Below are 12,892 nucleotides of genomic sequence, written 5' to 3'. Positions count from 1 at the left end.
AATTCCATCACCTCCACTAGCTTTGTTCATAGTAATACTTCCTAAAGCGCACTTGACTTCACACTCCCTGATGTTTGGCTCTAGGTGAGTGACCACATCTAGAGTGATCATGGTCATCTGGTTCATTAAGACCTTTTCTGTATAGTTCTGTGTAGTCTTGCCACCTTTGCTTAATCGCTTCTGCTTCTGTTAGGTCCTTGCTGTTTCTGTCCTTCATGATGCCCATCTTTGCATGAAACGTTCCCTTGGTATCTCCAGTTTTCTTGAAGAGATCTCTAGTCTTTTCTCATTCTGTTGTTTTCCTCTATTTCTTTGCATTGTTCACTCAGAAGACTTTCTCTCTCCTGTTCTTCGGAATTCTGCATTTACTTGGGTTTATCTTTGCCTTTCTCCTTTGCCCTTTCTCTTTTCTCAGCTATTCGTAAGGCCTCCTCAGACAACCACTTTGCCTTCTTGAGGTGAATATATCATTAGTTTTAAGTGCACAACATAATGATTTGATCTTTGTATATACTGCAAAATGATCACAGGTGAACACCCATCACCATATGTAATTACAAATTTTTTCTTGTGAGAACTTTTAAGATACACTATTAGCACTTTCACTTATGCAGTACAGCATTAACAACTGTCGTCACAGTTGTGCCATGTATGACATCCCTATGACAGAATTCTAAGTTGATGTTTATACATTTTGACCTCCTTCACGCATTTCACCAATCCCTCCTTCCCCATGTACCTTTGGCAACCACTAATCTGCTCCCCGTATCTGTGAATTTGGGAGTTTTTGTTGTTTTAGATTCCACATATAAGTGATATCACATGGTCTTTGGTTTTCTCCGACTTATGTCATTTAGCATACTGTTCTGAAGTTCTATCCATTTTTGCAAATGGTGAGGTTTCGTGTCATTTTTTATGGCTGAAGAATATTCCACTGTGTGTCTGTGTGTGTGTGTATAAAAGACACACACGGTTTTTATCTATTCATCCATCATAGACACTTAGGTTGCTTCTATATGTTGGCTATTATAAAAAATGATGCAATAAATTTGGATGTGTGTCTTCTTCCGTTAGTGTTTTTTATTTCTTCCTATAAATATCCAGAAGCAGATATGCTAGATCATACGTGGACTCTATTTTTAATTTTTAAAGGACCCTCCATACTGTTTTCCATAGTGGCTACACCTATTCAGTCTAACAGTGTACCAAGTATTCCCTTTTCTCCACATCTTCACCAACACTTGTAATTTCTTGTCTTTCTGATAATAGCCATTCTGACAGGTGTGACATGCTATCTCATTGTGGTTTTGATTTCAATTCCCTGATTATTAGAAACGATCTGATTTTTTTCATGTACTTGTTGGCCATATTTTTTTTGGAAAAATGTCTGACGCTCTCCCCATTTTAAAATGATTGTTTTGCTATTGAGTTGTATGATTTCTTCAAGTTTTACCTATTAATCTCTTATCAGATATATAATGTAAATGTTTTCTCCATTTTTTTCTGGCAGTTTCCTTTGCTGTGCAAATGCTTTTTGGTTTGATATAGTCCTACTTGGTAGTCTTGTCGCTTTCTACGGTCAGATCCAAAAAAATCTTAGTTGAGACTGATTTCAAGGAACTTATCACCTGTTTTCTTACAGGAATTTTATGGCTTTACGTCTTTCAAACTTTACTTGATTTATAGTAAATTCTGTAATTTCCAGCCTCATTCTTTTGTACGTGGTGGTGGTTTTCCTAATACCATTTTTGAAGAGACCGTCATTTCCCAATTGTATATTCTTGGCTCCTTGGTTGTAAGTTAACTGGTAAAGTTCATATCTAGGCACCTTCCAGGTGGGCATTTTGTCTGCTCCCTCTGATTTGGGCCTGGCTCTGTGTGCCCGTGCACTCCTGAGTCGGTTAATTCCTTTGCTGTTTGCTACAGTCCTGTGGTTTGAATGTCAGCTTGTGAATCCTGCTGGTTATCAGAATTAGCTGATCAAGGGTCCTTCCCTCAGGCAGCAGCCATGAAAGCTGAGGCATCAGACATGTGTATGATCTCGTCTCAGGGATATAGTGGTGACTTGAAGCAAGCTAGACGTGTCTGTTGGTTTTCCTAGTCTCTGAAGAGGATCACAGTCAGCCCCTACAGGAGTGCTAAATTAGAAGCCTGAACCCTAAGCATCAGCTTTTTTTCTCCCCTCTGTGTATTTATATTAAAAAGATATTTTTGAATATAACTACTTTACAGTGTTTTGACGGTTTCTGCCATACAGCAACATGGATTAACTGTATGCATACGTACATCCCTTCCCTCCTGAGCCTCCGTCCCGCCCTTCTAGGTCATCACAGAGCACTGAGCTGAGCTCCTTGTTATGTGGCAGCTTCCCACCAGCTATCTTACCTGTGGTACTGTACGTATGTCAGTGCTCTCTCCACTTGCTCCACCCGTCTTCTTCCCCTGCTGTGTGCACAGGTGCTCTGTACCTCTGCATCTCTACCAAGCATCAGCTTTCAAACAGAAGCTTTTCTTTATTTCCTGAGTGCATGAAGTCTTAAGTGTCTTAAAAGTTCACAGATGGTGGTGGGACAAGTCAAATGCTTGAATGTAAAGATGGGTATGTTGCAAGTTACCTATTGAATGCCCTGGCTAAAGTAGATTTCTTAGATGGATCCAGCAAATCTCCAGAACGTTGTTAATTGGCTACATTTGTTTAGACCCCCAATGACACACCCCCACCCACCATGTCATAATTTCTATGTACTTAGCAATTACAAGACTGTAACTATGCCCCAAAAGATTCCTCAGCATCAGCCATTTATTAGTTTCATTTTAATCTTAATACATTCTAATACACCAATACACCTTGTAAAGACTTATTATTTTGTACTCTAAATATCTCTTGAAAAATTCACTATTTGTGTGGATAATTATTCTAGTTAAGGCAAAAAAGATGAAGCAATATTCTTGGGGAATGCCACCAACTGAATAACAATACTCCAAAATTTACAGCTTATAACACAACTTTTATTAGAAAAGTTATACATAACATAGCATCAACTATTTTCAAGAACAATATTAAACCTGATAAGCAACAAAAACCAGACTAACAAAATGTGTAACGAGAAACTAATGACCTTTCTATAATCAAACATTCAATTATCTACAATGTCTTTATACAAAGGGAGAAAAATCCATGGTTTACAGGCACATGATACTGAAATAAAGCGGCAATAGCAATTTATACAATTACCATCTCAAGAAACTGAATCATCAAAACAGGAATTACGAGTTCACAAATTTAAAACATCTCACATAATTTAAAATTATTGGGTATACACTGAAGTCTGAGTGATTTTTTTTTCCACACAAGTGCCAACACTTAAGCTAGAACTTTTAGTGTGTAATTTTGCCCTAAAAAGTTAAGACATGTTTTGATAATCATAACAGTCACATAATTTCTGGTGCTACCTGGTCTGTTACTATTTAAAGCCTTTATTTGGATGTTTTTCACTTAATTTATAGGAAACTATGGGATTTCTGTTGCAAAGCTATTACAGTTCCAAAGGAGTGTGCAAGCTTTGGAAAAAAAGATCAGTACTAAAACTTACAATAAATATCAAAGAAGCCATTAGTTTTTACAGCACTGTCTGCTTAAAGGTTAAGTCTACCAGTTGTACAGTTTCCCATCAGTCTGTCCTTTCAGTTAGCACAGCAATTTCTATTTTCATGATCTGAATACTCAAATATGTCCAAACATCTTTTTAAAACCTTGATTTACAGCTCCTGGAAAATCAGAGATGCTTTTTATACTCATTCTACTCTAAAAGTCTATTTCTGCTCATTTTAGAGTCTCACTAAAACAACAGATGTCAGCACAGTTAAAAAGTTTCAAATGGAATGATTTACAAAATAGGGCACTTTAAACCAAGTCCTACCTTTTTATAGTTACAGTACAATTTCACATACCAACCCCCACCCCCAGTGGTGAATTGTGAAATTATACTTTAAAACTTATCCCGAGAAGACAGTCTGTCTGGGGCACCATCCCCGAAGGCCAATGGTCCCTTCTAAGACTGCCGGGTGCTGCTGATGGGAAAAGACAATTTCTGTCAAAGATTCACACTACTGTTCTTAACTGTCAGGTGTTTTTCCCTGAAACGTTCTCCTTTAGAATGCAGTAATGGAGAACTAAGAGAAAAACTCCAACCTTCCGTTGCTACTCAATTATATGCGCCAATATTGCACACATCTGTTCTGGACTGATCTTGGGGTGCTTGCTTTCTCCACCAGAACACAAACACCATACAAGCAGTTCTGCTTAAAGAGGAAATGGGTAAATTTAAAATACTGGAAAAAATGAAAAAAGGCAGAGACTTTGTACAGACAAAAATCTAAATTTTCTGGAAGGGTTTTGTGTGCCCTACACACGGGGGCAATTTGTACACACTAGTGAAATGAACACTAGCTCTAACGCTTCTAGCTGCTCAAATAATGTGGAACCTTGGTCCCGGTGTTGCAATGATATCACTGTATGGTTCTTCCTGTGTCAGCTCAATAGCTTGTTGCTTTTTAAGAACCAAGAAGCTGTAGAACTTTGCTGCAGCTTGCTTTCTGTTCGTGTTTCGGCACAACTCAAGCAAACTGATAGATTCAGCTCCAGTTTTAGCGAGAGCTCGCTGAAATAAAACCAAAGAGGAAGGATTAAATGAAAGTAATCAGCAGACCAAAGCAGTAATTTTAGAAGCATACTATTTTTGTATATTATGTGAATGTTTCTCATGTTTAAAAAAAGCAAAGGGACAATGTTAACACAGACTCATTTCTTTGTAGATTTAATCGAACTGATAAAATAGTAAAATGTAGCACTTACAGTTTCCCAAACTTTCAACTATCCTTTGAATCTACTTTAGGAGACCCTGAGCATCTTGCCTGGTATTTCATAGACACTCAAGCAATCTCCTCTGTATCTGATACATGAAGGCCCAAGGATAAGTGACACTCTAACCCTGTACAATGATTTGACAAACTTAATGATTCAACACATTAAATCTGCTCAACCCAAAATAAGATGTATACACACACCAAGAAGCTCTGCTTTGCAGAGTAACAAAGGGAAAGTATTCACCTGGATGCTTTCCAGGCTTGATTTTAGCCTAACAGCTTATGTATTAAAGTAGTTTAAGGTATGTGGTTTTGGAAGAAGTTTCACAAAAGGCAGACTTGCTGGTTATACAGCATGTAACTTTTCCTTTTAAGGAAACAATGCCAGAAGCCTTTGATGAAATTTTTCTCTAAGCCTTCACTGGCATACCTGAAGACCATGAAGCATCTGCTGGGTCCTTTTGTTCCACCTTCTCTCCTCTTGATCCTGATCGCCCCCTGAAGCATCTTCATCCTAAGTGAAAATGACCCCACACAAAAACTGACAAAATTGCTACAAAATGAAGCATTTCTGTTATCTCCTGAAAGCTCTAAATTGTGCATTTTGGTTAGTGGAAAAAACACTTAGCATTTAGTTCAGTCTGTTCTTAAATCACAGAAGAACGTCCTCTGTGCATTTAGCTGACTACATGATTCTGTACTGATCTAGAAGCGTGGGTCTACACAGTGTGGTCCATGGACTAATGCTGGCAGGCAATGGGTTACTGGCCGCTCTAAGAAACTTACATCAAGTGTTTCAAAAGAAATGGGCTATAATTTATATTTAACTGTAATAGCCTGGTTCCCAGTCACCTGCCACCTACAAGACTGAGGTTGGCACCAGCCAAGAGCTGAGATACTCCCAAACTATATTGGAACTATACATAATATCCAAAGGACCAGGAGTTAACAATTTCAAAAACATCAGAAAGTATACTTTTAAATACTAATTGAACACAGTCTGAGATTCTCTAGAACACAGGCTGGAAGAACTCTGGGGCTAAATTCTTACTTTAAAACAATGTAAGGCTCATAATCAAGCCCTAAGTGGTTATGAAACCTATGCTGGCATAAATTACAAATATGAACAGATGGTAATGAGAATTAGTCTTGGAAGAAACTTTAAACATAAAGGTTTAAATAAAATATTTGACAGGACATCAAACAGAAAAATATCTAAGTCTTCTGTAACAATCTTAAAGATCCAACAAAAGCAGGGGCGGGGGTCGGGAAGACAAAAGACCCTGAGCAGCCAAAGTGTGCACGAGGAAAAGGAAATCCATTCCCAAACTACCTCTACTTTTTTAAAAAATAAAACCAGATCAGCCAAGTCACATCCCACTCCACTCTAACGAAAAAACAAACCCCTCACAAATAGAGGGGTTATACGAGAGGCAGATGTTAGTAGCAGTAAGAACTGACCCTCAACCACAAGACAACGTCCCAGAGCAGCTTACAATTTAGAAGTCAAGAAATCAGCGAAAGGGCAAACCTCTTGTACTCCAAAACCCACAAGGGACCAAGTGAGTTATTAAACACAGCATAAAACTTGAGGGTCTTGGTGGTCTAGCGCAGTGGTCCACAACCTTTTTGGCACCAGGGACCGGTTTTTGTAGAAGACAATTTTTCCACGGATGGGGTAGGGTGTGATGATTTGGGGATGAATCAAGAGCATTACATATATCGCGTGCTTTATTTCTATTACTACGTTGTGATATATAATGAAATAATTATAAAACTTACCATAACGTAAAGAGCCCTGAGCCTGTTTGCCTCCAACTAGACGCTGCCATCTGGGGGTGATGGGAGACAGTGGCAGGCGCTCCACAGCACTAGCATCACCACCTTGGCTCTACTGGCATCAGATAATCATAAGGAGTCCCTTGCATGCGCACTTCACAGTGGTTTGCACTCCAATGAGAATCTAATGCCACTGCTGATCTGACAGGAGGCAGGGCTCAGGTGGTGTGAGGATGGGGCATGGCTATAAATACAGATGAAACTTCACTCCTTCACCTGCCACTCACCCCCTGCTGTGAGGGGGGTCCCAACAGGCCTTGGACCAATGGTTGGGGACCCCTGGTCTAGACCTCTAATAATTTTGCTAAGTTTTGCTTTTATTCAAACATTTTTCATCACTCTGATAATTAATTCAGCTCCAATATGAAAAATAACAACAAGCTGGTGGAAGATTTTCACTAAATCTGGATGGGAATGTACTCATCAGATCTTTTTACATTTCCTTACCTCCTCCTCCTCATCATCTTCTTTCTCCTTCTCCTTCTCCTTCTCTTTTTCTGGTAAAAGTTCTAACTCCGGAATTAACTGACAGATATTTGGAGGTTCTTCTGGGGGCAGCTCTACAGGAGGTATTTCCATCTGCTCTGCCTGCTGAGGCTTAAAGCAATAAAAACAAGGCAATTTAAGGATGCACATTTTAAAGGTAGCTTCTTTTAAGTATGTAGTTGCTGCAGTTCTCAAAATGAAAAGAAATACTGGAGTCACACCTCCACACTTCCTCATAATCAAAAACTGATTACAAGTCTCAGCATTAGTTTACACAAGAAAATCCATTCACTGTCTTACTATCCTAGAGCAAAGGTGCTTTGTTTTTATACTTACTATTTGCAAACACTTAACAAAAAACCCTCAAAACTTTCTGTATTAACATTTTAGGAATAAACAGAATCCACTGACTCCAGGGCAATGCAAAAAGACTCTACCATTAATTAGCCTGGCACAGGCAACCATTACTGTTTAAGACTGCCTTAAGGTCACTGCAACTCAGCTTGAGTGCTAAATAGGCCTTTGGGCTCTTCCTGAAGCAAATAATACAAACGAGGAGACTATTTTTCTGGATCATTTCTTGTATTTTCTTCTCTAACTTAATACAAACAAACGAGAACATTAAAATACTGACAAGGAAACAATTATCCAGAGAGTGGTACTAAAGCAACCCACCTATTACCTGCTCCCCTTCCTCAACTCAAAGAGAAAAATATGCCCAGCCTTCTACAACTCCTTAACACCAGGTTGGGGTGGGGAGGGGGGGAGCTTAGAGAACTAGTTCTTAAAGTTGGCAAGGAATATTCTTTTGCCAGTATCTTCATGGAGGCTGAACCAAGAGCCTAAGGTACCAAAAAGTCTCCCTTTGTCCAAATTAATGTATTCTATAGACTTAAGCTTGGGAAGCTTCAAACCAGACCACCTTCCTTTTCACTTACAATAGCACACTGAAATGAACTTAATGGTGGCCAGCTTAAACAAAGTAGCAAGATGCTACTTTACTTTTTGGACAAATATATTCTAGTTTCTTAACGAGATAGCCTGAAACTACTTTGTACTATAGATATGCAGGAATGTTTGCTAAACAATAAAGCAGAATCTGGACGAGAACAGAGGCCTAGGAATAAATCTACACTATACGGTCAATTAATTTAGCACAAAGGAGCCAAGAGTATACAAAAAGGAGAGGACAATCTCTTCAATAAATGGTGTTGGGTAAACCAGACAGCCACATGTATAAGAATGAAATGGATTAAAGACTTGAATCTAAGATTTGAAACCATAACACTCCTAGAAGAAAATACTGGTAAGAAACTTATTGGTCTTGACAGACTTTTTTGGATTTGACACCAAAAGCAAAGGCAATAAAAGCAAAAATAAACAAGTTGCACGACATCGAACTAAAACACACTACAAAGGATACCATCAGGAAAATGAAAAGGCAACCTACAGAATGGGGAAGTATCTGCAAATCATTTATCTGATAAGAGACTAATATTCCAGATATATAAACAACTCAACTTAGCTCAAGAGCAAAACAAACTGAAAATGGGCAATGGATCTGAACACAAATTTTTCCAAAGACAATATACCTGATGACCAACAGGTACAAGAAAAGGTGCTCAAAACATCTCTAATTAGTCAGTGTAAATAAAAACCCCAAGATCACCTGACACCTGTCTGAATGACTAACCTGTCAGAACACCAAAAAAGACGAGAGAGAGCAGCAAGTGTTGGCAAGGATGAGGAGAAAGGGAACCCTCATGCACTGCTGGTGCAAATGTAAACTGGCTCAGCCATTACGGAAACTGGAAGTTCTTCAAAAAATTAAAACTTAAATTAAAACTAGAAATTTCACCTCCAGGTACTTATCCAAAGGAAATGAAATTACTATGTGGAAAAGATGCTTCCCTGCTCACAGCTAAGCTATGAAAACAACCTAAGGGTCCATCAACACATAAATGGATGAAGAGAATATGATACACACACAGATATAATATTCACCACAAGAAATTATGCCTTTTGTGACAACACGGATGGACCTAGAGAGCACTATGCTAAATGAAATGAAAGATGAGTCCTATATGACAGCTGTATCACTTACATATGCAATCTTAAAAAGCTGACATTCACAGAAGCAAAGAGTAAAATGGTGGTCATGAAGGCTAGAAGGCAGAGGAAATGAGATGTAGCAGATGTTGGTCAGAGTATACACTTCCAGTTATAAGTAAGTTTGGGGGATCTAATACACAATATGATGATTACAATGAACAATACAACTGTCCCTGTGTATCTGCAAGGGATTAGTTTCAGGATCCCTTCTAAATAGAAAAATTCATGGATACTAAAGTATCTTACATAAAACACTTATTCCAGACAGCCCTCAGTATACATCCATGGATAAGGAGCTTCAACCAACTATAACTACATACTTGAAAATTGCTCAGAGTAGATGTTGTGTGACAAGAAAAAAATCTAATTCTGTATAAAGTGATGGATAGTAACTAAACTTATCATAGTAATCATTTCACAATATATACATGTATCAAGTCATTATACTGTACACCCCAAACTAATACAATTTATATGTCAATTTTATCTCAATAAAAATGGAGGGAAAATGTTCCATCTTGCTAACAGTTATTTATTAGCAGGAAGCTTGTTCTATTTTATTCAAAATGTATTTAACAGGTTCCTTATGTTGCTTTTCTTATTCTATCTAGAACTGTCTGATTCACCATGGGCTAATGTTTGAGAAATAAAATAAAATTAGAACCTAGTATCAAGGAATCCATATTAGCCAAGGATGTTCAGGCCACTCTGAAGCAACACTATCCAAGAAGAGTCAGAAAAAAACAAAAACTTCTACACTAAAAACAACTCCCACTCAGGGCACACAATATTTAGATCCCTGGCTGCCATTTTTTCTCTCTGGATCCATTCCTTTTCTGCCCAAACCAAGATACTTCAAAAGGTCTCCTTAAATAACACTTGCTACTACTAGGGATCTAAAATATTGTCTGAACATCCCAAACATTTTGATGGAGACGTGTGCTTACAGGGATCATGGGTTCTGGGTCAATCTGTCCCGCTTTTCGTTTAACTCCCTGAGGTGGTGGTGGGGGCATGGCGGATTCATCCAAGTTTGTTCTGCTGGTCTCCATCGACTCCTGGAGGCGGCTGGGCTCTTCCAAAATGGGCTCATCTACAATTGGTCACATGAAGAGAAGACTTAGGTCATACAGTCCTTAACAATATTTTAGAACCATTTAATAGTAATATGCTACAACATAGGTACTTTCCCTAGTAAGGAAGGCAGAATAAAATTTTACCTCCACAAAAGTTACTCAATTTATAACAATACATTTAAAAGTGGGAGGGAGCTTTAAAAGGACAGGTGCCACTTCCAGTCCAAGGCAGGACAATCCTTTAGCAGACTAGCACCCAGCCAACTCCTAAACCTCTAAGCAATCAGAGAATATAAAGCATGTATTTCCCTGTTCAAAATTTGAGTACACTTCTTTGTTCCTGATTTCTTTTACTTGGGCAATATATAGGTAAAATTTAACCCAAATGTTCACTTAAACTTTATGAGGGAACTATTCTAGTAAAACAGACCGATAACATCACGCTGCTGATGTTGCTGCTGCTGGTCCTCTCTAGGAACCTCTGGATTTTCAAATTCTTTGAGGAATTCATCCAAATTATCAGCCTCTCCTCCTTTCCTCCTTTTTCGAAGATCTTCTGGTACTAGTGGTGTAAGACAGCGTGTAAAGAGCTATAAAAAATTTAAAAATCAATTATATAATCTCTATTACAAATCACAAGAAATGAAACCCTACCACTAACATTACAATGTTTTAATAGTTGGTGTATATATATATAAAATTGAGCACGATTTCTACTTAATGTTACACCATATTCACATTCCATTCTATAATTTGAAGTCCTGTAAGATTTTCATTGCAGCAATTTTAGATAATTTGAGGATGAAATTTTTTTATCCATTGTTTAACTTGGGGATTTAGTTTTAAATTTATTGACCTGCAGTTTATTTTCACATTCATACACTTAAAACTCAATCTAACTGAAATCATACCCAATAGCTTTACATAGTACCCTTTTCACTTAATGATATAGTAATTTTATATTATTTCTAGTATGTTTAATGACTGAATATTCCACTGAGTGGAAATATATATGCTTGTGCATATATATGCCACGCTTGAAAGATTTTTTAATATTTTAAGGTTCTTTAGAAAAATTTAACTGTAAATATAATTATTTAACATCTTCATAGAGTTTTTTCCCCCATATTTTAAATTATCTCAGGAAAAATTACTGAAAATGAAACTACTAAGTCAAAAAAAAAAAAAAACTTAAGAACCTTCTTCCAAATGACTATGATTGTGCACCGAAAAAACAGCAGTTTTAACAAAGCTTGCTGCTTTAAAGACTTTGTTTTTAAACAATCGGTTCTAAGAATATTTCAACTCTAGAAAACGGCTTGTAAATTAAAAGAAATTCTCATAAAGCCAGAAATCTGTATTGTGGGAAAAGCAGAATCAAGCCATGTTTTAGCCAGAAAGCATCATCTAAAGAATGGAGACTTGAACCACGGTACACAGTAAAGCAACAGAACTAATAATTTATCATAGGAAGCTGAGGAAGAACTATTATTAAAAACACCAGTGGCTTTTTAGAATAGTGAAAATTCATTCCACATCTTTTAGAAATGTAGGTGTCACTTATAATCTTCCAGATCAGGTTTATGTTCAGTATACTGTGGTTTAAGGGAGAAAAAAGATGCCATATGGCTGGCTGAACAATACCTGATCAAAAATGATTTAAACAAAAGGTTTTAACGTTTATTTTAAAAAACGATCAAAATCTGTATGAAATTTTAAATTCTGCAAACGCTATTACCTTCAGTAGTCTGTTATTCCATAAAGGCTGAGCAGGTAAAGAGAAGAGTTTTTCCACTCCTCCTGTCTCTTTCCACATCATCAATTTCTTGGTGGGTGGTGCCAGATCCAAAGTAGTAACAATATCAGAATAATCACTAAGCTGGGCTCTAATTGTCTTGCTATCCAACTCTTTGACACTGTCAACAATGAGCTTCCTCTTCCTCTTGGCTTTTGTTTCTTTGACTGGCATGATAAAAGAAAATAAGATCATCTTTCTGAGAGGCGAGCAAGAACCGTACAACTTTGGTCTCATTGTATTTCTGCCTTTCTACATGTCTAGAAGAAATGTTAAACTTTCATGAGTACAGAATCTATTTTAACTGATGCTTCCCAAGCATCATATAGAAGCTGACATATGATAAATGTTTAATAAAAATTTGCTGAATGAGTATGTATAGATTTTTAGCACAAAATGGGCAAAAAAAAAAAAAAAGTAAGAACCAATTCATCTTTGCCCATGTAGTTTTATACTGTAAACACGAAACATACCTCACCTCATTCAGAGTTAGACCCAAGCACTAGGTTTTGCCAATTAGCTAAGTGACCATTAAAAAAAATTAACTTCATTTTGCTAACGTCTTTATTTTCTCATCTGAAATATGGCCAACCACTTACAAGGGATTGTAAAATAATTAGTATAGTGTCTGGCATAGATTGAGGACTCCATAAATGGTTGCAATTACTATGATTTTTATTAGAAAAGTTACAATTCATATATGGCAGCTGCATAAGCA

At 37.3% G+C, this 12,892-nt stretch overlaps 1 protein-coding gene and 1 long non-coding RNA gene across 3 annotated transcripts in view; one reads left to right on the top strand and one right to left on the bottom strand.

Moving 5' to 3' along the window:
* Nucleotides 1-12,892, top strand: part of LOC132342210 (uncharacterized) — a 122,272-nt gene that overhangs the window by 95,585 nt on the left and 13,795 nt on the right. The gene's annotated exons all lie outside the window — the stretch shown is intronic.
* The window catches only part of RAD21 (RAD21 cohesin complex component), a 29,382-nt gene continuing 19,477 nt past the window's right edge, over nt 2,988-12,892 (bottom strand). For both annotated transcript variants that reach the window (NM_001034717.1, XM_059893334.1), the window contains exons 9-14: nt 12,118-12,341; nt 10,810-10,969; nt 10,251-10,396; nt 7,153-7,302; nt 5,297-5,380; nt 2,988-4,661 (exon numbers count right to left, since the gene is read on the bottom strand). In NM_001034717.1, coding sequence (NP_001029889.1) covers nt 4,470-4,661; nt 5,297-5,380; nt 7,153-7,302; nt 10,251-10,396; nt 10,810-10,969; nt 12,118-12,341 — 956 coding nt within the window. In that variant the 3' untranslated portion in view covers nt 2,988-4,469. The remainder of the gene's footprint in view (nt 4,662-5,296; nt 5,381-7,152; nt 7,303-10,250; nt 10,397-10,809; nt 10,970-12,117; nt 12,342-12,892) is intronic.

This window comes from Bos taurus, chromosome 14 (genome assembly GCF_002263795.3).
Source record: "Bos taurus isolate L1 Dominette 01449 registration number 42190680 breed Hereford chromosome 14, ARS-UCD2.0, whole genome shotgun sequence".
Classification (NCBI taxonomy): domain Eukaryota; kingdom Metazoa; phylum Chordata; class Mammalia; order Artiodactyla; family Bovidae; genus Bos; species Bos taurus.
Note: the sequence above shows the minus strand (reverse complement) of the source record. Positions and strands in the feature narration are given on the sequence as shown.